The sequence below is a fragment of the Cavia porcellus genome, unplaced genomic scaffold, assembly GCF_034190915.1.
Source record: "Cavia porcellus strain 051 isolate PalLab524CR breed Dunkin Hartley unplaced genomic scaffold, mCavPor4.1 scaffold_25, whole genome shotgun sequence".
NCBI classification, from domain to species: Eukaryota; Metazoa; Chordata; class Mammalia; order Rodentia; family Caviidae; genus Cavia; species Cavia porcellus.
This window is the reverse complement of record NW_026947508.1, coordinates 24,548,276-24,573,178: the sequence shown is the minus strand read 5'-3', so window position 1 is coordinate 24,573,178 and position 24,903 is coordinate 24,548,276. Positions and strand designations below refer to the sequence as shown.

At 39.6% G+C, this 24,903-nt stretch overlaps 1 protein-coding gene across 2 annotated transcripts in view; it reads right to left on the bottom strand.

Moving 5' to 3' along the window:
* The window catches only part of Khdrbs1 (KH RNA binding domain containing, signal transduction associated 1), a 38,281-nt gene extending 18,594 nt beyond the window's left edge, over positions 1-19,687 (bottom strand). The window contains exons 1-5 of one of the 2 annotated variants that reach the window (XR_010043060.1): positions 19,042-19,687; positions 7,335-7,459; positions 5,786-5,902; positions 3,743-3,889; positions 120-253 (exon numbers count right to left, since the gene is read on the bottom strand). Coding sequence is in view for 1 of the 2 variants with exons in the window: in XM_003471206.5 (XP_003471254.1) it covers positions 120-253; positions 3,743-3,889; positions 5,786-5,902; positions 7,335-7,459; positions 19,042-19,423 (905 nt within the window). In the remaining variant the exon portion in view is untranslated. The remainder of the gene's footprint in view (positions 1-119; positions 254-3,742; positions 3,890-5,785; positions 5,903-7,334; positions 7,460-19,041) is intronic. The other variant, XM_003471206.5, reaches the window with a different exon arrangement.
* Between the last annotated feature and the right edge of the window lie 5,216 nt (positions 19,688-24,903).

Genomic DNA, 24,903 nt, shown 5'->3' with positions numbered 1-24,903 from the left:
AACACACAAATCTTGAGACCTTTCCCAAGCTATAAGAGCACCACTAAGAGAAAGATGGTTCCAGCAGTTAAACTTTTTTCAGCTTTTTTCCTATTTTCAGCTGTCTACTTTATTTTTACCTGGGAACAGGTGGAGGGGGAGGTGCAGCTCCCCGGCCTCTTACTGGTACCCCACGTCCACGAGAGGGCTCAGGTACTCCATTCAAGTATGATAGCTCCAGAAATTGTTCCTGGCAGATATCATCCATCATATCCTGGGAATGAAAGATAAGAAGTATTACACAACATCTACTCTGTCTACTAGAAAGTCATTTGGCTCACATGAATTTTGGATACTAAGAACAAGCTATAAAAGCCCAAATGAAGTCTCAGGTCATCCATTCTCTGAAGCTGAATGATATTCTACTTGTCACTCCTTTAAGGAAAAGTAATCCTATCATTACTCCCATGGTGCACTTCAGGTGGTTCCTCCCTAGCTCTCCAGATCACTTCCATTTTCTCTCCACACATAACTTCCTTTCAAGCCATGCTGGACAACCTGTAGTTCAGAGCCTAGCATATTCTCACACATGCATTTTCTGCTAACAATTTCTTTTTCCTGGAATAATAAAAGTCGCTACCATTAATGGATTTCTATGAACTAGGTAACACATAAGCTTTATGTAGATTTTTCAGTTTAATCTTCAAAATGATTCTAGGCAAATTTTCCTATTTTATTGTCAAGAAAGTAAGATTCAGGAAGTACAAATCAATCAGCCTAAAAACATGGTGTTAATAAATGGCAGTCTTAAGATGTGAATTTAGAATAGCCTGTCACTAAAATCCAGGTTTTGAAACAGATCATACTGCATTTTTTTTTTTTGTTTTTTCTTAAATCCCCAATCACAGGACTCTAACTTGCCCATACAAGACTTACCTAAGATAGTATCTTCTTTCCTCTCTGGTACTGGAAATTAAGCCAAGGGACTTTGTACTGAGCCACATCACCAAACTTTTTGAATCTTTTTGTGTGTGTGTGATAGGGTATCACTATGTAGCCCAGGATGGCTTTGATAGCCTAGGTTGACTTCAGATTTGCAGCAATCCTCCCGCCTCAGCCTTCTCAAGTGCTGGGATTACAGGTATGCACCACCATGACCCGCCCATGACACCTTTTGAAAGGTTCCTGTTGATGCCACCCAGTACTTCCCCATTTCCCAAAGCACCATGTGGTTCTCTCAGGTATTCACCACTGCATTTCAGAACAATTTATTTATCTGTCTTATTCACTATGAGCTCTTAATGAAGCCTTTCTATATCTGCAGACACAAGCACAGTAACTAGGATCAACCAGCTATTTAACAAATATCTGGGATAAACAAGGAATATGTGGCTCAAATAAAATGACAACTTATCCAAGATGCAGAGAGCACTCCTAATTCAATGCTCTCATTGCACCATGAAGCGTCCCTGGTATTGCTAATGATCTTAAGGGGAAAACAGAAAGCTCTGGTCATGGATGCAAAATAAGCTAAACTGATTTTCTTCACAAGAAGGAAGAAATGTTATCAAATGCCATCTGCAAATTTTCCACACTCTTCCTACTGACTCATTCAATCTTAGTACTTTGTGTGTTTTTATTTATCTTGGGTGTATAGAACTTCAAGAATAAAAGATTTTCATCTTGAGAGATGCCCTCAACTATCCTCCCTTCCCCTTTATCTTACATATCACTGCTGCTTGAGATTCACATTGGAGAATAAAGAATCAAGGCCAATTCACTGCTTAGATTCCTCCAAATGCCACAACAACACTGAGGAAAGCCAGATCTCCTTTTTCCAAAGATTTATTTACACAAAAGCCTTGTAAACCTATCCCACTGGAAAAATAGGCTTGAGACTAATCCTAACACTGAAGAGAAAATGAGCATTCCCTTTATAGTCCTCCAGAAACTGGGCAGCTCAGGATGTTTCAAGAGAACACCTCAAAAAAAAATAAAAAGAAAAAAATTCCCTCAAGGAAAAATTAACCAGCTGTGAGTTTTCCTCCAGGCTATGCTGTTCATACTGAACACTCTAACAAAGGTTAGTTACTCTGAAGCAAAACAGCTGCTGAGATGAGTATTAAGAGTATATACTTGCTTAGATTATTTGCTTTACCAATTCTCATCATCCTCTGACACAATTAGTTCTAACTTTTTCATCTTACACGCAAGAAACCCACCACCTCTTAGTTTTGTTGATGAAAATGTTTACTCAATTTTACTTGACGGTATTCCAAATTCACTCACAACCCAGATTCATCCTTGATAGTAAATAGTCAACAGAACCTTGTTAATCTAACTACCACTAATCCTTAATAAAAGGCAAAAACAGACCCATTTTCTACTCATTCAATAGAAATATAGGCTGAGCATCACTACTTGGAAAATCTGCAATTCTTCAAAATCTGAAACTTTGAGACTGGGGCAGCATAAGCACCTGCTTTGCAAGTGCATGGTCGTCAGTTCAATCCCTGGTACAAAAAAAAAAAAAAAAAAAAACAAACTTTTTGAGTGTCCGTAAAACACTGTGTAAGTGGAAAACTGTATACTTGCCCTCTCAGAGGTTGCAATCACAATACAAGCATACTAAAAATATTGTATAAAATTATCTTCAAGTCATGTATAAGGTGTACATGAAAAAAAAAAAGTTTTTTTTTAGGCTATGGTTCCATTCCTAAGATATCTCATTTGTATGCAAATTTCATAAATAGTTTCCTAACACCAGGATACTTCTGGTTCCAAGTATTTCAGATAAGGGATGCACAATCTGTAATGTGACTATATGGTAATAAGTATGACAGATCCCTGGCCTGTTCCAAGTCTTCCTTTCCCTCAGCTGCATGCTCAAAATACCTACACTCCAATATCAATAAGCGCGTCTTTAACAGATGCTTCTTGCAAATGAATGCTTAAATTCCTTCATGAGAGGAACCCAACTATACCAGGTTAGAATTTAATCCATTAGCACTGGATACTATTAGCTTTTTGGTAATGGCTCTATATTAAGTAAATCTTTCAGTGCAGGGACCTGGCCATGCTTTAGCAACTTTTCTAATACAACAGCTCAGTTCCAAACTAGTACCAAAATACTGAACTCAATGAGGATTCATTTTTGTTAACCAGATTATCAGAATGCAGGCATAGTGGTTTTAATTCTCAGTACCACACACACACACACACACACACACACACACACAAAAGGTGTTAAAAGGCAGGCATGGGGCTGGGGATTTAGCTCAGTGGCATAAGCGCCTGCCTTGCAAGCGCATGGTCATGAGTTCGATCCCCGGTACCGATAAAAAAAAAGGCAGGCACTCTGGAGGCTGTGGCAGTAAGTTCTCAAGTTTGAAAGGTGCAATAGGATCCTCTAAGATATTTACAACGGATTCTGGTGCACAATGAAAACAACAATAGACAAAGAAAGATACAGAGGCCTTGGGACACAGTGCTTTGAGAACTAGGTGGGAATAACGGACCTCCTCAAGAAAATGAACATGTGGGGTTGGGATTTAGCTCAGTGGCATAAGCACCTGCCTTGCAAGCAGGCGGTTGTGAGTTTGATCCGCAGTACCGATTAAAAAAAAAAAAAAAAAAGAAAAGAAAAAAAATGAACATGAATGTGGAATTTGGTATACAATTTTAGGTTACACAGAATCCCTGCCAACAGCATATAATTTTATTCCTCCCTTATTTAGACAACAAAGGATAATGACTTCCTTACTGGTACAAGAAACTTCTTGACTTCTTCCATAGCATGGGCCATAAGAGCATAAGCCTCACATGGGGGTCCAAAGACTTCAATGAAGACATGTAGATCCATATTTAAGTGGGCGTATTTGGGGTCTCCACCTTTGCGAAGCTCTTCTTCCTGTAGGAAAACAGAGAAACATCACATAGACTAAGGAGAAAACAATACCTTTATCTCTAGATGAAAGAGAGTAAAACAAATAAACACACACAAACAAGAAACAAAAAAACCCCAAAATTTCAACTGTTATTAAAAAACAGAAAAATACTCCAGTGTGGTGGGATGTACCTATAATCCTAGCACTCAGAAGGCTGAGGCAAGAGGACTAAAGGCCTGAGCCAAGCCTGGACAACTTAGCAAGAATCTACCTTGAAGTAAAAGTGAACTGAACATAACTTAATATGAAGGTCCTGGGTTCATTCCTCAGTACCACAAAGTGTGTGTATGTCTGAGGGGATTTAAAAGGAAGCTGTGGTGGTTTACCCCTGTAATCCCAGCACTCTGGAGGCTATGGCAGTAGGATCTCAAGTTCAAAGCAAAACACTGTTTCAAACCATAACACCCAGTGAGGTCTGATGGTGCATACCTGTGATCCCAGCATTTGGGAGGCTCGAGGCAAGAGGACTGCTATGAGCTCAAAGCCAGCCTGGGTTACGTAATGAGTTCAAAGCCAGCCTAGACTACATAATGAGACTGTCTCAATACCTTTCTCCTCAAATCAAACCACGACCCCTCCAAGAATAAATTTTAAAAAAGAAAAGTAGCTCTGGAGAACAGTATTTCACAAAACCTGCTAAACCCATACTTTGTAAAACTTCTCTCAAATCACTTAGGTATTCATTAGAACTTATTAAGAGATGCAAAACAGAAAAAAATTCTAATCTCTACTCAGTTAACAGCTGTTTGTCACGCATTTGTGTGCATGCATGCATGCATGTACTTTATATATGTAAATATTTATGGCAAGCATTTGCTTTTAAATCCAAGGTAGAGCTGTTAATCACAACCAGCTGTTTATCTGCTTTTATGGTCTAGGAAGTTCCAAAAGGAAAAGAAGATAGAGAAAGAAAAGCTTGTGTAAATCTCATTAGCTAAAAATAACACACGTCAGCTTAAATGTATGCATTTAATGAGAAGTATTAATGGACAAAAGAAAAGGGTCTCAGAAAACAACATTTGTCAGTTAAGATAAAAAAGTGGTGTGAAAGAATAACATTTTAGACTGTAACAGGTATACCTCATCCAAAAAGTCTATCATAGAAGTTAAGACCATTCTCTTATAGTGAGAAGTTTCTTGGCACAGAGTACACAGTGTATGGAGCTATGACATGAAAACAAAGTAAAATGTATTAGGTAGGTTTTGTTGTCAGGATTAGTTCTAGTTCTTTTAGCAGGCCTCACATTTCAGCTGCCTAGAAAACAAGCCATCTAAATATCAAACTCACCTGCACTTGCAACATTTCTATTCTCATATATAAGTTTTTTTGGTATGGAAATTGAACTCAGGCCTTTGCACCTGCCAGGCAGGCACTTGTGTTTCTGAGCTACACCCCCCAGTCCTATTCTCATATATTTATGTTGCTATTCACATTTTGGTGTCTTCATGCACCTATTTCAAGTTTTCAAAGGTAAGTTTACCAGTGCCAAAGATGCTACTACCATTTCTACTAATATATAGCTAAGTCACAAAGAAAACCATCACCAGGACACACCTAAGTTCTTCTAGAGCTAAGCAAGTAAACTAACTTGGTCTATAATCTCCTGCATCCAAAGAAAGCTTAAAGAAGTCACCTTTCTTAAACATGTAAAAGGCTAGCTACACATATTTTTCGGTGGGGGAGAGGGTTACTGGTAATTGAACTCAGAGATTCACACAGGTGAGGCAACTGTTCTAACACTGAGCTATATCCCAGGCCTAAAATGCTAGCCTCTGTAAATCAGTAAATGGTCCATCCTGGACACCAGGCCAACTAGAAGGTAGTAGGGGATTTTTCTGCCTCATTAACATGAGCTTACCTTGGCTTTGTCTCTCATTGAACCTTTTCCCAGCACAGAGATCTTTGCGCCAGTCTCTTCCTGCAGTCTTTTGATTGTATTTCCTTGTGGTCCAAGAATCTTCCCAACAAAATTGAACTGACAGAAAAAAAAAAAAAAAAAACAAAAAAAAACCACCTTTATAAATACACATGCTTCTAAAAACACTTTAACAGATATATTTATTTGATCTTCAATAACCCTATAAAACAAGTATATTATTACCATTCTTACTTTACTAGACAGAGGATATACAAAGGATGTACTATAATTAGCTATGGGATATCCAACTAGAAGGTTGCAGTTTCTAGATCTGAACCTGGGTTTCCCACTGTAGCCTGCTGCTCTTCCTGTAACACACTGTAACTCTTAATACTTTAACATAAATAAAACATTTTTTTTTTTCTTTTTCATTTTTATCGGTACCAGGGATCAAACTCACGACTGCCTGCTTGCAAGGCAGGTGCTTACGCCGCTGAGCTAAATCCCTAGCCCCTAAATAAAACATTTTAACAAACATTTGTAAGGTGATGATCTCAAAACAGAGCAGACATATAGCACCCTTTAGCAGCATGTTTGGTAAACTAAAAAACAACTGTTTTTTCTAGAAAAAGAAAGCATTTCCTGAAAAAGTAAATTCTGAATAAGAAATAAAATTAACTTCAACAGTCAAGGATTTGTGTTTCTTCCTTCCTTCCTTCCCTTTCTTTCTTTCTTTTTAAGAGGGTCTTGCAATATAGTTCAGGCTGGCCTTGAACTCTCTATGTAACCCAGGCTAGCCTTGAAATTGTGGTGATTCTTCTGCCTCAGCAATCCCCCACATCAGTGCTGGGATTATAGGCATACACTACCGTGCTCAGTTGTGTCACATTTTTCTTTCACTTGGACTTCAAGTCAATCTCTTAACAGCAACACCTCAGAATTAGTTTTTTTCTGGAACTTGTAGTCCAAACAAACATTGTTTTTGTTTTTTGAGACAGTCTTACTATGTAGTTCAGGGTGCCTTGAACTTCCTACTCCAGGCTGGCCTGGAACTCAGTGATCTTTCTACTTTACTTCCTGAGCAATGGGATTACAGGTATGCTTCACTACACCCAGCCCAAACACTGAGAAAGAAATACTTTTTGGATGGTAGTATAGTAGTACTGGCGATTGAACCCAGCTCATCTGAACTTAGCTACATTCCCAACTCTTATTTTGAGACAGGGTCTCACCAAGTTGGTAAAGGGCCCAGGCTGAGTTTGAATTTATGATTCTCTTGCCTTAGTGTCCTAGAATCCTGGGGTTACAAGTATGTACCACCATCTCCAGTCAAGGAATTATTTTTGATAATAATAAAAAAATTATATTTCCTTCCTGACCACAGCTATGCTATTGTTATGGGTTTAGATCTTTCAACTGCCAGAAATGATATGACTAGAATAGAAAAGATTCAGGTTCAAGGTACTGCAGTCCCCAAAGTCTTGATTGAAGCCAATGACTCTCCTACCTGCAATGTTAAATCAAGGAAGGAAGGCACTTTTTATATTACCTTTGGGTACTGCTTGACAGGTATCAGTACCCGCTCTTTCAGCTTCATGTTCTTATGAGAAAATAAATCCAAGTAATTCTCTTCATCATCCTTTTTTGAATCTCCTTTCTGAATCTTCTCAATTTCTAAATAGGAAAAAGAGAATTTATTTTTCCTCTGGTAAGTAGGTAAATTTCTAAGACTGCTCACAATAATAACATGAGAGTATAGTGTAATAGGACCAAATTATTCAGATAAATGTGCAAGTTTTAGATAGACTGACAGCACCAAAGCTGTTAGGTTGACTAGGCTACCCATCTGAAACCTCTGCATCATTTAAGTATCTTTTGACTAAGGAGTACTGTAAATAGATTTTAAAAAACAAACAGGATAAGATGGAGGAAAAAGAGATTAAAACATTTTTTTAAAAAGAGTAACAAAATTTTACCCATCCCTGTAATCCCTGCTTCTTGGAGACTGAAATAAGAGAATCTCTACTTTGAGTTCAGCCAGTGCGACTTAGTGAGACACTACCTCAAAATAAAAATTAAAAGGGCTACAATGTAGCTTAGTGGCAGAACACCCCAGTCCCTAGTTTGAAAGATCTGGTTTTAGCTGGATGCAGTAGCATATGCTTGTAATCTCAGCATTCAGGAGGCTGAAGCAAGAGGATTGAGACTTCAAGGCCAGCTTGGGCTACATAAAAACAAAACAAAACAAACAAACCTGATTCTTACTCTACTACTTTCTAAATTTTGGTTAACTTATTTGTAAAACAGACTTAATAGCTGGTCAGATTGTTATTAAGACAATAAAATATGCACAATTAAAGCCCATTTTATAAAAAATATTTAATATATAGTTACCATTAGTGCAAAAAGTATATGTGCTAGAGAACGTACTAAAGCTTTTTTTTTTTTTTTTTTTGTCTTTTTCCTTTTTATCGGTACTGGGGATCAAACTCAGGACTGCCTGCTTGCAAGGCAGGTGCTTATGCCGTTGAGCTAAATCCCCAGCCCCTGTACTAAAGTACTTTTAAAAAACCACTTTTCCTAAATATGATTGACATGTAAAAATTGTACATATTTAGTATGTACAACAAGGGGTCTGGAAATATGTATATACCTGCAAAACTATCACCACTATCAAGGCTATGGACATACCCATCGGCACCAAGGGACTGGTTGCCAAAAGGACTATTTCCACAGAGGAATTTTAACAGAATTGTTTATTTAATTTTTTTTCTTCTTTATCAAACTATGACTTTGTGCTTAATAAAGTTTTCTTTTGGATGAAGATTTTGATGTTTTGTTTTCTTTTGGTTTTTGTGGTACTGGGGATTGAACTCAGGGGTGTTAAGTTTGCAGGTTAAAAAAAATGTGCACGTTAAGATAGTTTCATCAGACAGAACCTTTGTGTCCAAAAGAATTTCCTATCCTTAGGGAACTTCACACACTGAAAGTGTCTGAGTGCTTCCTCTATATAGGCAGATGACAGGAGAGATGGATACATACTATCACTAACATGGGAGATTTACAAAAGGTCTAGCACCTGCTCCAACAGAGCAATAGATATGTTGTCCACCTTCACTGTTTATATACTGTAATCCCCAATTATGGAGGTGACAATGAAGTACATACGCTGAATGTTATGTACGACAGGAATTTCTAACAAAATGGGTTTAGACTGCCCAAAAAACGAGCAGCAACTGATAAGTTTATTCTATAATTTTGAGACAGCATTTCTCAAACTTCAACATACATCAGAATCATTAGAAACATGGGGGGCTGAAGACCGCTGAGCTCCAAACCTAGTCTGAGATTTGTGTTAGGAATTTGAATTTCTAGCTTAGTTATTAGACGATACTGACACACCTGGACTAGGGATGACTGGTTTATGATATAAATACTATCTCACACAGGTGCTAAACACATTCACTGGAAGAAAGCCTCTTTAATAAATGGTGCTGGAAAAACTGGCTCTACACATGCCAAAGATTAAAAGTGGACTCATATCTTTTACCGTGCACTGAGCTAAATTCACAATGGATCAAAGAATCTTAATATTAAAACAGAAATATTAAATCTGCTGGAAGACAGAGTAGGTAAAACTCTTGAAAACACTGGTGTAGCAGCCAGGCGTGGCGGCTCATGCCTGTAATCCCAGCACTTGGGAGGCTGAGGCAGGAGGATTGTTGCGAGTTTGAGACCAGCCTGAGCTACAAAGTGAACTCAAGGCCAGCCTGAACTGCATAACGAGACCCTGTCTCAAAAAGACAAAATAAATAAATAAATAAACAAACAAACAAACAAACACTGGTATAGGAAAAGATTTTATGAACAAAACTTAGACTGCACAGGATCTATCACACAAAGAATCAACAACTGTGATCTCACCTTACTAAAAAGCTTTTGCATAGCAAGAGAATCTACCAACAGAGTGAAGAGACAACATGCAATGTGGGAGAAAATGTTGGCCAGCTGTACCTCAGCAAAAGATTACTATTGAAAGCATATAAACAACTAAAAAAAAAAAAAAAAAAAAAAAAATCAGTTCTCCCCGATTTAAAGACCCAACCCAAAAACGGGCATCTGAGAGGAATACATTTCTCTGACGAAGAAATACAAACAGCAAATAAATAAGTGAAAAAAATGTTAAACATCACTGGTCATTTGAGAGATGCAAATTAAAACAACAGTGAGATTCCATCTCATCCAGGAAAGAATGGCTATTATCAAGAAATTAACCAGTAACAAATGCTGGAGGGGGGGGTGGGGAAAGAGGAATCCTTCTCCACTGTTGGTAGGAGTGTGTAGATTAGTGCAACCACTGTGGAAATCAGTGTGGAGATTCCTCAAAAAACTAGGACCAGAGGTCCCATTTGACATATGTGTAAACATTATTATTGTCTCACTAGTGTGAGAAGCTGAAAGAAATATGTATATATGTATGTAAAAAAGATATTTGAGATAGTTACACTACTGATTTCTCTGAGTTCACTGAAGAGAAACATTTGTGCTGATATTGTTCAGACAACTGAATGCCTATGTCTTGGGCTCTGGGGGAACGACTTGGGGACAATACACAATGTACGTACCACTGTTGCCCCCGATTGATATGTTTTGAAATTTTGTTTTTTCTTTTCCTTTTTTTCTCTTTGAAACAAAATGAATTTGAAAGAAAAAAAGCCAATGAAAAAGAAAATAACTAACTAAATAAATACTATTTCACATTCTGCAAATCTACATCCCAACAGTTTTGGGGTTTTTTTTTGGTACCAGGGATCGAACTCACTACCTAGAGCTCACCAGGTAGATGCTTATGCGGCTGAGCTAAATCCTCAGTCACCTTAACAGTTTTTAAAGTAACTATTGATTAAGTCCAGCTGTAAAATACATAGAAGTTACTGGGGCAGATTTCACAGTTCAGAACTGCAAATTAAAAGGTTTGTGTTTAAAAAACAAACGAATTTATACTCCCTTGCTTTTTGACATCTAAACATGTTGATCAATTGTAACCATTTTTAACTAAATGTTTTGAGATGGGGTCTTACTATGCAGTTCAGGCTGGCCTTACCATCACAACAATCCTGCCTCAGCCTCCTGAATGCTGGGATTATAGGTGTGTGCTGCCATACCCAGCAGTAACTAAATGTTTTTATAAGAACTGTAGTTGGTTCGATCCCTGGTACAGATTTAAAAAAAAGGGGAGGGAGGCGCTGGGGATTTAGCTCAGCGACGTAAGTACCTGCCTTGCAAGCAGGTGGTCATGAGTTCGATCCCCGGTACCGATTAAAAAAAAAACAAAAAACTGTAGTTCGGAATTAAAAAAAAAAAAAATTTAGAGAGGTTGACTGCCTGCACTCAAATTCTTGAGCTCAAGCAATTCTCCTCCCTCAGCCTCTGAGGTAGCTGGGACTGAAAGCAAACAGAACTATAAATGACAATGGTCTTCACATTCCTATGCTTCACTGCTCAGCACACAAAAAAAATCTTATAATGAACAGATTAAATGTTTTGCTCAACAATGTTTTACTGTCTCACTGGTGGTAGATCCTGACCTCCACCTCTGCATGCTTATTTCTAGCATTAATTTCTGGTCACTTTTCTTTCCTTTTTTATTTGGGGGGGGGTGCTTTTTTTTTTTTTTTCTTTCTTTTTCTTTTTTATCAGTACCGGGGATTGAACTCCTGCCTGCTTGCAAGGCAGGCGCTTATGCCACTGAGCTAAATCCCCAGCCCTCTTTTTTTTTTGGTCTGGGGGGGGGTGCTTTTTGAAATAGGGTCTTAGTGTACAACCCAGGCTGCCCTCAAACTTGTAATTCTCCTGTTTCGGCCTCCTAAATGCTGGAATTATATAAGCACGCACAATTATGTTCCATTTACTTTTGCAAGTTGGTACTTGAACTTGCAATCCTCCTCCCTCTGTCTCCCAAAGTGCTGGGATCACAGACATGTGACATCACAGCTGCGTAGAGCCCTCTCACTCCTTTTGGTTTTTGGGGATAGGGTATCAGTATGCATCAGGTTGGCCTTGAACTTACAATGATCTTCCTGTCTCAGCCTCTTGAATGTTGGGATCAGAGGTATGTGCTATCATACTTGGCTATAGCGCTTTAATAAGGCTCAATTCTAACATTCTAAGAGAGTGGCAAACCTTCTTATGGTATTTTGATCATGGTCTCCCAATATATTCATTAGGACACAATTTAGATCTTAGGGTTCTTTTTTTGAAATTTTTTGAGGTAACTGTAAACATATATACAGTTTTAAGAAATAACAGAGATACTCTATATCCTTTACCAGTTTTACCCATGGTTAACATTTTGCAAATCTATAATGCAATTTAACAACCAAAAAATTAATAATACAGTCCATTGGCTTTATTCAGATTTCATCAGTTTTACATGTATTTGTGTGTTTATACAACTTAATACAAAATTTGTGTGTTTTACACAACTTAATAATATTCATGTGATTACCACCACAGCCAAGATTCACAATAGAGATCTAGAGATGCAGCTCAGTGGTAGAGTTCTTACCTAGCATGTCAGAAGGCCCTGTGTTGAATCCCCAGCACCACTTAAAAACAAAAATACACACAAAAACAATCATCCAAGTGCCAGGTCCAGTCACACATGAATGTAATTCCATCTATTTGGGAGTCTGAAGCAGGAGGATATCAAGTTCAGGGACAGCATGGACAACCTTGGGAAACCTTGTTTCATTAATTTAAAAAAGGGCTGAGGACATAATTCAGTATGAAGGTTTTGGGTTCAAGGCTCAGCAACACAAAAACAACAAAAAAACCTATAACCCACAATGGTTTTATCATAAAGATCGCACATGCTGGGGCTGGGGATTTAGCTCAGTGGCATAAGTACCTGCCTTGCAAGCAGGCAGTCATGAGTTCGATCCCCGGTACTGATAAAAATGAAAAAAAGACAAAAAAAAATTTTTTTTTAAAAAAAGATCGCACATGCTATTCTTTTACAGCCACAGTCAACTCCTTCCTTCACCACAGGTAACCACTTACCTATTCTATGTCTTTATTATTTTTTTAAGCATGTTGTACTAATGGAATTATTTAGTACTTAAACTCTCAAGATTGCCTTTTTAAATTCATAATTCTCTTGAGATCCATACAAGTTGTTTTGTTTATCAAAAGTTCATTTCTGGGGTAGGCTGGCATGATGGCACATGGCTGTAATCTCAATACCTGGGAGGCTGAGGCAGGAAGACTCCTGTGTTTGAGGCCAGCCTGGGCTACACAGCAAGACCCTGTTCTTATAGGGGGGAAAAACTGATTTCTTAACATGGTGTGACAGCCCACACCTGCAATCCCAATGCTCCACCAGGCTGATACAAGGTAATCCACAAGTATAGTACTGCGGATTACACTTGGGCCCTAAGCACTTAGCCACATCTGCAGCCTTTTGCAAAACATATTATTTTGCAACAGGATCTCCTTAAGTCAATAAATTCCCCAGATTTCACCTAAGCACAAAAGCAAAACAAAACCCCCCAAAAACCCCAACAAACTGTGTTTTAAACTGTTTACTATTTTTTACATACATACACGTACACACATTTCCTTTCAGCTTCTCACACTAATTAATGATGTTTACATGTGTCTTTGTTTCACTAATGAGTATAAAACTCATGTCTTTGCATATATATGACTGTAACATGTTTTTATTTTGTGGTAATGGGGATTAAACTTCACAAGGAATTGTGTCAGAGTCTCTCTAAATGCTCAACTGCTCAAGCTAGACTTACATTTTCCATGCTCTTGCCTCAACCTCTCAGAGTGCCAGGATTATAGGGGTTCACTACCATGTCTGGCTTTTTCACCTAACATTAGATTTCCAAGATCTCTCCATGTTTTTCCATATAGTTATAGTTCATTCATTTTCACTTGTGCATATTTTATAAACCTATCACATTATCCAATGAAGGGTGAAAGAAGCTGTATCATTTTGGGAACAAGGTGCACCATTATTTGAGTATGGTATTCACAGCCACGTTTCTCTGGGAGCATTCTTAAGAATGGTGCTGGTGCAATTCCTCAAAAAACTAGGATTAGAGGTCTAATTTGACCAAGCTATTCCCCTGCTGGGCATCTTCCAAGAACAATTAAAAACTGTACCACAGTAATATATGTGCACCTATTTTTTGTTTGTTTTAGGAGTACCGGTAATTGAACTCAGGACTTCACAGTTGCCAGGCAGGTGCTGCACCACTGAGCTGAATCTTTAGCCCCTGTGCACCCATGTTTATAGCAGAACAAATTCTAATAGCTAGATCTTGGAAACAATCCAAATGCCCATCAATCAAGAAATGGAAAAAAAAAAAGGATGTGGTGTTTTTATATAATGGAGTACTACTCAGCCAAAAATAAGGATAAGCTGGAGATTTTTATAGGTAAATGGATGTAACTCAAGACCACACTCATAAGTGAAATAAATCAGACTCACATGTGTAAACATTGTATTGTTTCCCTAAAATGAGAAGCCGAAAGAGTAAATGAGATCCAAAATGTACAACAGATATGAAATGGGAAGAAACTGTTCAAAAGGAAAGAGAAACTGGAATAGAGAGGAGAAAAGAAGGGGAGAGCAAGAAAAAAATTATATATACATGTATACACACACACATACACACACAAGATAGTTAACATAGCTATACTAATTTCTCTTAATTCATTGAAAAGAAAGGTTTGTCCTAATATTGTTTAGACAATTAAATGCCTATATTTTGTACTCTGCGTAAAGATAACAATATGCAATGTATGTATTAATCAGTTACTCTATTATCTTGTCTTGAAATTTTATTTTTGTCTCTTTAAAATAAAAAAGAAAAAATGGTGCTGCTGAGTTTTTAAGCAATTTGAACATTCAGCACTCAGATGATATAGTAAACGTATCCAACATAGGCTATCAACCACATTTCCACTACCTGTGTGTGAGATTTACCTCTAATTCACATCCTTTCAAGCCCTACTTTATGTTTATTTAGTTTCTGTCAGTGTACTATGTTTTCATCAGTTCCCCATCTCTAATAACATTTAGCACACACATTTTCATTTATTCTTCTAGCTACTTAATATTCTACTTCTCAAGTTAGAAAATAAATCCAATTGGAATCAGCTTGAAATATGCAAAAAATCAAAAAAAAAATGCAAAAAATCAACATGTGAATTAAAAAGTACTGTCCCCTTTTTAGCTTGAGTCTCCTCTCCCCTCCAAGAATATGACATTTCTCATTTGATTTAGATCAAGATATTCTTAGGCTTTTTAATCTATTCAAAATGTTTACTTATTCCTGAGTCATTTCTACTCCTCTATTTTTCTAACCGTACAAAGTAGAAAAAGAATACTAACACATATAATAGCATTTTATGTTTATGTATAAATTAACGATAAAAAATCATTTTCCTTTCAGAAAACAAGCATGCAAAGTTGAATGGATCCCTCTGTTTTCAAATGCATTTAATTGTCATCATAGTTAAATATCAATGTGACTAACAGAAAAGTCTATATTTAAAGTCTAGGGGCCGGGGGCATAGCTCAGTAGCATGGTACCTACCTGGCAAACAGAAGGTCCTGAGTTCGATTCCCAGTACCGCCCCCAAAGAAAACCCAAAGTCTACATTGCTCAGAATTGTGTCAATGTTTTTTCTATCACATAATGAATATTAATATTCATTCACAAAATAATTTGTCGTCAGCTACTGCGGAGAGTACTCTTCAAGGCACATGAGAGAAAAAAAGTTCCTGTCCTGGTAAGGCTAACAGTATACCATAAAAGAGAAGTTAGCCACAAAAACAAATATATATAGTATATCAGATGCTGATGAGTGCAAAATAAACTGGAGGAAGTCTGGGAGAGCTATGTGAGTGGTGCAGGTGGCCTAGGTCTAGGTCTCACACTACTTTACTGGGACTGGGCAGAGGTGTCTGGAGGAGTAACAGCTCCAAGTGTTATTCTCTGCTCTCTAGGGTATCTCCTTTTCTTGGCCTCATCTTCACTACCCAGTTAGCATTCTCTTTGGTTTTGTGTGAAACAAGGGCTTGCTCTAAGTTCATACTCCCATCAAACTCTCAACCCTTAAGCCTTGGCCTCCCAAGTGCTGGAACTACAGATCCACAGCACTATGTACACCTTTAGCACTACTGATACATTCACTTTTGTAGCAGGGATTTTAGTCAGGAAAAGGAGAAAGAGGTGTTAGGTTGTTGGAGGGAGAGAGGTACTATTGGTAGGTATGTGAATCCAGATGCAGAATGATTTCAAATCCTGTTTGTGTTACTAACTTTGTTATTTTAGGCAAATTATTAATCTGTGTTCCTTGCTTTTTTGATCTGTAAAAGTGATGAGTAACTTCTCAGAATTGACATGAAGGTCAGGTATTTAACTTCAAGTGTTCAGTCCAATGCCCAGCATATTGTTAGCTAAATTTTTCTTACATGTGTACTTATTGAACCTTAAATACGGTTAAATACAGTTCTCTTCAATCTTCCCAGACTACTGCTTTTTCAACAATCAATGCAATTTCACTGCAATCTCTTTTTCCAGACTATTCAGAAATACCTAAGAAGCTGGGCCAACATTTATCAAGATTTATCTACTTTATGGGGCTGGGGATTTAGCTCAGCAGCGTAAGCGCCTGTCTTGCAAGCAGGCAGTCGTGAGTTCGATCCCGGGTACCAATAAAAATGAAAAAGACAAAAAAAAAAAAGATTTATCTACTTTCAGAAAGTCTCTATACAACTCAATTTTGTATCTCAGTGAAAAAACATGACCTCAGTCTCATTTCTCCAATTCAAATTTTAGGTTGGCTACAAACATAAAAGCAAAAACAAAACAGTTACCTAACACAGTGTCCCACACATCCCAGCTACGCAAAAGACTGAGGCAGAAAGATCTCAAGTTTGAAACCAACCTTAGCAATTTAGCAAGGCTGCATCTCAAAATTAAAAACAAAATAGGCCAGGGAAATATAGCTCATTAGTTCCTGGATTTGAGGGCCAGTACTCCTCTCACATATATATACACAAGTCATCAGGAAAAAGTCCAAATTAAAAATTATGTTAGTAAAATACACACACAAAAAAAGAATCAAAATATAGTATGTACAGTACAAATTCCCTATGATGAATGCAGTGGCATACATTTGTAAACCCAGCACTTAGGAGGCTGAGGCAGGAGAATTGCCTGAGTTTGAGGCTAGCTTGGTCTATACAGTGAGCTCAAACCCAGCCTGAACTACATGTGAGATCCTGTCTCAAAATAAATAAATGAACAAACCAATAAAAAACTATCTTAGCAATAAAAGTTACACTGAGTTAGGAAGGTGAAAATTATGAGTAACATTTAAGGTTTAATATCTATTGATAGTTACCCTAAGATACCACCTTTTAAAGAAATGAACACTTGCCAAAAAACACCAAAAACAAAAAGTCAACCTGTTCATACTCTGTTCAATAGTATACATTTACAATTAGGAAAAAAAATCGTGTAGACAAGTTTTTATCAACTAATTACAGGTCAAAGGAGACTGCTAGTTATTGTACACTGTCTAATCCTCAGTATTCACCATCCCACTTTACAGAAGAGGTTGCTGAAGTTCAGAACATTTCTCAGGTCAGGTAACTAGTTAAGGGTCAGTCTCCCACCAAGCCAACATATTAAAGCTATTAAGTCATTCTCATGTATTTACTCTGCATTGATTAAAAGATTTGAGGAAATCTCAAGACCAAGTACATGACCATTTGGTCTGACATTACTCTTTGTGCATTCCTGCCTTCAGATTCATATACCTAGTGTTAAGTATTTTCCAATAAGTATGAGAAGTATAGACACAATCCTTGCCCTCAAACAGCTTGTAAGAAGACAACAAATATATCACAGTCAGGAATGTGTTACCAGAAAGGAAGACAGCTGTTAAGTTACAATCCGAATGTGCTACCAGACAGCAAAGCACTGAGTTGAAAACGTAAGCAGTTTTCTAAATGTTCTTAACTAAGTGTTTTGATTATTGTGATTAAAAAGGAAAGTGCTCCCCCTCAATGTTGGGAGATAGAGAACCAAGGGACAAAACTGATAGTTCCATAATAAACTGTCCACTTTATTAAACTTGCCAAATATTGCAGCCATTCAGTCAGTGTTGAGGGCTGATGATACTTGTGTGCTTTTTAATGTTGGCATCATAAGAAATGGTTACTAAAACAGTGTTTAAATTAGAATTAAGGTTCAAATAGGCGGTCTGAGTGAGAGATCAGTGTGACTAAATGGCAGTGCAGATCTGGAAAGGAGCATTGCTCTATAGAGAACAAAGGCTACTACTCTCCTAATCTATTTCAGTACGGAAGCAAAAACTAAAACAAGAAAAAGACCGAGCCTTTTAGGTAGAAGCATCGTGCACCTTCACCCATTTTTTGTCGATCTCACTGGGGAACGTCATGCAAACTATCCTGAAGTATCTTACCTTCCTCTATACCCTTATGTTACTATCTCTAGGGTTATTTTTCCCTCTTTTAAACTACGACGAAAACGTTATGAAATAAACGGGAACGATGTTCCGACTCTAGCAATTTTCAGTTGATCGGAAATCGGATTCGGAAAACCTCAAAGCTCTGATTCCCACAAGTCGCTTTTGCGGAGCACCTTAAGCTCCAGTTCAGTTACTGCTAAGTCCGGCCGGGCTCCAGAGGCCACGACACGCTGGACAGGGCATTCCAGCCTCAACCAACCTCACACTCGGCCCTCCCACGGTCGCTCCCGGCTCGGGCTAGCTTCACCGCCTACACTCTCATTGGGTTGCTCACACCACCCGCAATTAAAAAAAAAAAAAAAAAAAAGAAGGCTTTCCCTTTGGGAGATAAAGGTTCATTTCTGGAAGGATCTGAGCGCACTCAAGAGCACCCGGCAGCTGCAGGGAGAGGGCGGAGGCAGGGTCGGGAAGGGGGGGCGGGAGCCCGGCACTATCCATCAAGTTCCCCGCGCCAGGAGATCGCCAAGTCGCGTCCCGGCCGCCTTGGCGGCCCAGAAATAATCTTTCGCATCCCAGGCTCGAGTGGGAATGTGGGATCCAGGATCCCGAGGGTGAGGTTGAGTAGAGAGCTTTGAAGCCCCAGTCTCCGAGGTGCAAGAGGCGAGAGGAACAAAGCCTCGGTCACCCGGCGCCAGGGTGGCCGGCGACCCGGAGGGACCTCGAGGCCCGCTTACCTGCGGTCAGTAGCTGCATGGCGTGAGTGAAGGACGGGTCGAGGGAGTCCTTCTCGGCCATGAGTTCTGGCAGATACTTGTTCTCCGGTTCCATCTTGACAGAGGCCGTGGCTGAAGGGGGCAGCAGTGGGGTCGGAGCTGGACCGCCCACAGTCGCGTCGGGACCTGTGGCCGACGGAGGCAGCAAGGGTGGCGGCTGCGTAGCCGGTGAGGCCCGGGCGCCCCCGCGGGGTCCCCCTCCGCCTCCTCGGGACCGATGAGGCAGCGGTGGCGGCCGAGAAGGCGTCTGACGCACCGAGGGGTGGGCACCCGAGGGGTCCATGGAGCCGCTGCGGCCTGAGGACCGGGTCATGCGCGCCGCAGGGTCGTCCCGGCGCTGCATCAGTGATGATGTGCAGGCAAGCGAGCGAGGAAGCGACGCGGCAGCTGCAGAGGCCTTAGCGGCGGTTGGAGAAGGTGGGAGAGCGGGAGCGACAGCTACCGAAGCCGACCCGAGCGACCCAGCAAGCGAGCACCGGAAATGAAGCGACGCGCGTGCGCAGCCGGTCACCGGCACCGCCCTTGGGTTTCTCCGCGAAGAACAAAGTCCCCAGTTAGACCACAGCGCCTGCGCACCGCCGCGGCGCAAAAAAAAGCTGCCGTGTTTCTACTCTTTTCCCTCCGAGTCCGGAGGACGAGGGCTTGGTGCGCGTGCGCTGACGCCCGCGGGTTCAGTTCGTTTTCTTTTCCACGTGACTCGGCACTAGCGGGACACGTGTCTCCTCCCTCTTCTGGCCAAGTGCGCGGAGGGGGCGGGAGCTGTGGAATGTCTTTGTCTCCGCGAGGGCTCGGGAGGTGCAGGGCGGGAGACCTGTTACTGGTGGGCCACGCCCCCTCCAACGGTTGAATTGGGGGGGGGGATGGGCGGTGTTGCGGAGAGGGAGTCTTGGCGGAGTAGCGAAGACAGGGGAGAGGAGCCGTGTTGGGGACGCGAAAAGAGAAGGAAGGAGAATTGAGGCCTTCTGAGGCAGGAGGCACGAGGTAGAGACAGGGACAGGGATCCGACCAAGAAAAGAGGAAATCTGACAGGGATGAGTGGTGGGGGCGGTGAAAGGGGGCCCAGTGGCAAGACCCGGCGGTTTATGGGAAGTCTCGAGAAAGAGGGGTCCAGACCTCAAGTCTCGACCCAAGCAGGGAATCCAAGTAGCCTAAGCATTCCCAGTAGAATGGATTCTAAAACGTCAGTCATTGTTCATGAGAGACGTCATTCTTCTAATTAAAAAAGCATTTTAGTTAACATAGTCTACTTTTTGCTGATTTAAATGTGCCCTCTGCGAAAAGCTGGATTTGAGGCTAGATCCTACTGGTGTGAGTGCAAATCCTGCCTTTGGGGCCCTCAGCCTCGGATCGTTGGAGAAAAGCACAGTTCTAAACGCTGAGGTGCTCAGTCTCCTAACTATTCTTGCTGGGCAGCGGCTGCCTGCGTCTCTAGCCTTCCCAAGTCATTAGACACTTGGCGCCTTCGCTAACTTCCCTCCAGGTTTTTGTTTTCCTAAAATACTCAATTTGGGTCCCTATTCTTTTTCAGTGGGATGATCCTAACTTCCAAAACAACGCCTCTGGAAATCTTTTGGATGCCTGAGAATTTATATTCTCCCCTTTAGGGAACGTAAAGTCCTGACTAGTAACCTTTTTGGAAGAGAGAAATTGTGGGTAACAAAAATAAGAACAAAATACATATTTATACAAACCAAACATGTATATATTTATATGTAACACAAGTAGTAATACATTATGTTGCATATATAAATTTCATGTGTGGTTCATTTTGAGGATTTAAATGACTCGTCCTTAGTCAAGTACAAAACATTTTATTGTTATTTCTGTGGCAGTATTTTTTAAAATTTTATTTAAAAGGAAAAAAAAACAAAAAGCGGTGTAAGGGTACAAGTAATACAGAACTACAAAAAAAAAAAAAATCAGTAAAAAAATCACCAGTTAATAGATTACACATTATCATTTTATAGATAGTTGCTCAAGTCACAGTATCAAAGCATACAAAGTGGCCATTCAAACAGACTGTGAACAGTTGTGTTCAATGATCCAACCAAAAACATTAATATGGTCATCTATTTAACACCCCCAAACACACTTGCAATTGTATCCTTTAGAGCACTTTTTTTCCCTCTCTTTTTTACAACACAATTTACACATTTTGGGTTTTATTACTCCTTGGTTCTTATTACTTTTTTTTTTTTTTTGGAAGAGAATAAAGTCAAATATGGCAAAACAAAGCTGTCAGTCAAAACCAAGGATAGACATAGCACGTGATGTAAAAACAGAGTACAAGGTTATCAACAGTGGTTACCATAATGCCTCTTGCTTCCTTAAAAAGAATTGTCTATCTCATTAGGTATTATAAAGTTGAACAAAATAGTAGAGAACAAGACCAATAAAACCTAAACCTTGTAAACATTATAGGACTTCCAAAGAAGATATTAGTCAAACCAGAATGAGCATCATAGTGAATCTTATTGCCTTCAAAGTAGTTGCCTATACCCTCAAACTTGATATAATCATACAGAATGGAACAGAGTCTAATCAATCAAAACAAGATAGTGGGAATATTACAGGACTTCAAATCAAGTTAATAGGAAATCAAAAAAGTTACTATAATATATCCTGCTAATTTTTTTTTAATTTTTCCAGTATTTTAACATAACTGAAATCAATCATATTGCTAGGGATCTTATATAAAACTTGGATTACTCATCAATAAAGCTAGTGTTTTACTATGCTTTCCATATAATTTATATCAAGGCCAATTAGCTTATTGTCTACCTTTTACAAGGTAAGAGACACATCTGTTGCTTTCTAAGGACCAACTAGGAAAATCTCAAAATTAATTCAGGATCAAAATTAATTGCCAAATGTGGTGGGCCCTGCCTCTAATCCCAGTACTAGGGAGGCTGTGACGGGAGGAGTTCAAAGCCAGCTTAGACTACAAGGTGAATATAAGGCCAGCCCGAGCTACATTGCAAGATTTCACGAGAAATAATAAATAAATGATAAATTTAAAAAATAAATTATAAACGACTTAATTTAGAATTTGGTTTTGGAGCTGGGCATTGTGGCACACACTTGCTAGTCCAGATGCTCAGGAGACAGAAGCAAGAGGATTGCAAGGCTAGATTGGGTAACCTGAAAATAAAAGCCTAAGAGAAAACACTACAGAGGTGGGTCAGGTAATATACTGTACCCCAGTGCATGAATGCTTCTTGAAGCTGATGGGCAATTTAGTGTCATCACTCCACCTCGTGACCAGCTTACCCATTCATGGTGTGTGTATGTTACTAAGGATGAAACCCAGGGGTTCTCTACCACTGAGCTATGTCTCCAAACCTTTTTCTGAAGCCAAGCCTCTAAATCAACCAGGCTGGCCTTCAACTTGGCAATCATACTGTCTTAACCATCTAAATAGTTGGGATGACAGGTACATACCACCTCATTGGGCCATAGGCACCTATTTATTTCTTTAGGTAATGAGCATTTTAACAGATTAACAGATTTTAAGTGCCTGACCCATGCTCACCAGTCAAGTTGTGGCTTTGGCTCTGAGATACCCAGGACCAATTTAACCAGTGCTTTTCTCTCAAGAAAATGAAAGAAGATAGAATGCAAAATTCCTATGGATTTGTAAAGCCAGAGTTCACATTCTTTGCAGTAATTACCATTTATTGCCAATTTCTATTTGACTCAGACATCCAAGGATTCTCTGTATAGGAACTGGTCCTGTTTCTATCTCAGTTTCCATCCTCACTCCCTTTCGGAGAGATTGAAATCAGGACCTTGGCACTGAAGTGTACTACATCCCCAGGCTTTTCTTATTTTGTATTTTGCTATAGGGTCTCCCCTAAGCTGTTCTGGCTGAGGTTGAACTTGCTGTCTTCCTCCTTCAGCCTCAAAGAGCGCCTCAAAGATTATAGGTATGTATCACCACACTTAACTTGTCAGCTACTGCAAACTCCAAAAGCTCATATGTACTCTGCTCTCAGAGCGCAAAGTAAACTTAGACTTGAAAGTCAAAAAGATTGAGGGGCAAAAAGAACAATCTTCTTACCCAAAAGAAACTTAGCTTACAACTCTTGGGGCTTCATAAGAAAGACAAGATTTCAAAAGGAATCAGTGGTGCCTACCCTGTGTTCCTGAAGGAGTTTCATCTTGAACTCACGACTGCCTGCTTGCAAGGCAGGCGCTTATGCCGCTGAGCTAAATCCCCAGCCCCCCCTTTTTTTGTTTTTCGAGACAAGGACTTCCTATGTAGTTCTGACTGGCTTTCAACTAACTGTAGCCCTGGCTGGCCTCAAACTTGTAACAGTCCTCCTGTCTCATCTTCCTGAGTGCCAGGGTTACAGGCGTGTACTACCACACCTAGCTAATTTCTTTTTTTTTTGGCCTTTTTAGACAGGGTCTCACTGTGCAGTTCAGACTGGCTTTGAGCTCACTTTGTAGGCCAGGTTGGTCTCAAACTTGTAGGATCTCTTGCCTCAGCCTCCTGAATGCTGGGATTACAGGCATGCGCCATTGTGCTTCAGCTTTCATTGTTGTTCTCTATAAATTTTTTGAAAATGCTAAGATGAACATTTGTTTCTATATAAATATAAAGTGACTTAATTATATATATTTACAGCTTAATAAGGCTGACATTCATTGGAGAATAATGAATTTACCTTTAGTAGCCTGAAGACCTTTAAGCCATTCTTATTATTTTTCTTTAAGGCTCTTATTGGGTCCTGACCTAAATTTCTGTTTTTGTAGTCTTGTTCTGAGGGTCTTGCTCCCACTTGAGCTGGCCATACTTAACAAAAGAAGGCTTCTCTATAGGTACCAAAATCAACTGCGCCACATAATCTCTGTTCAAAACCCAGAGATCCACAGCACATGCAGGAATTTGTATCTCGTCCCAACAATCACCATCAATAATCCTATGTACAATAGTTATTCCTTTAAAATTTAGATCAGCCTTTCCCAGCACAAGATCAACTGTTCCTTCAGGTTGGGGACCCCAAATTTCTATGGGAATTGGGGTGGGCTTCTCATCTTCAAAGAAAGTGACTCTGCAAGCTGCAGGAAGATCTAATCCTGCACTTTGAATAGTTCCCCTGATGAGTGAGTTAACATCTCTTCAGAGAGCCACCCCTGATGTTGTTCTTGAATTTGCTGGAGTTTGCACTGGGTAAAGGGACTGGCATTTTGACTCACAGTTCGTGCCTCCTGTGTTGTTCTGCTGGCCTGAGGAAACGTCCTCATCTTGGGTTTTTTTTTTTTTGTTTTGTTTTGTTTTGTTTGGCAAAGGTATTCCATCCTTATGGAATTTAGAATGACAATATTTGGCCCAATGCCTCCCTTTTTGGCATCTCGAACAGAGTCCAGGTGCAGAACCTGAGTCCTCCTCCCCAAAATCTGTCCTATTAGATCTAACAAAAACTCTGCAGTTTTTTCTAATATGTCCCATTTTTCCAAAGTTAAAACTTTTGTTTTGTTTTGTTTTGTCTTTTTCGGTACCAGGGATCAAACTCACGACTGCCTGCTTGCAAGGCAGGCGCTTATGCCGCTGAGCTAAATCCCTAGCCCAGAGTTAAAACATTTAACATTACACCTTTATGCATTTGCAAGATCAGCCATAACCTGAGCCATCATAGTTGTCTTATAGGACCCCCTTCTAATGTCCTGACATGCTCGAATATATGTTGTTAAATCATTAGTTGACATTACAGGATTTAAAGCCTGTGTACAATCCCAATCAGCATTTTAATATGCTAATGTAAAGTTAAAATGTTCTTAGCTTCTGTGTTTGATACCTGTCTGCGAATGGCTTCTTGT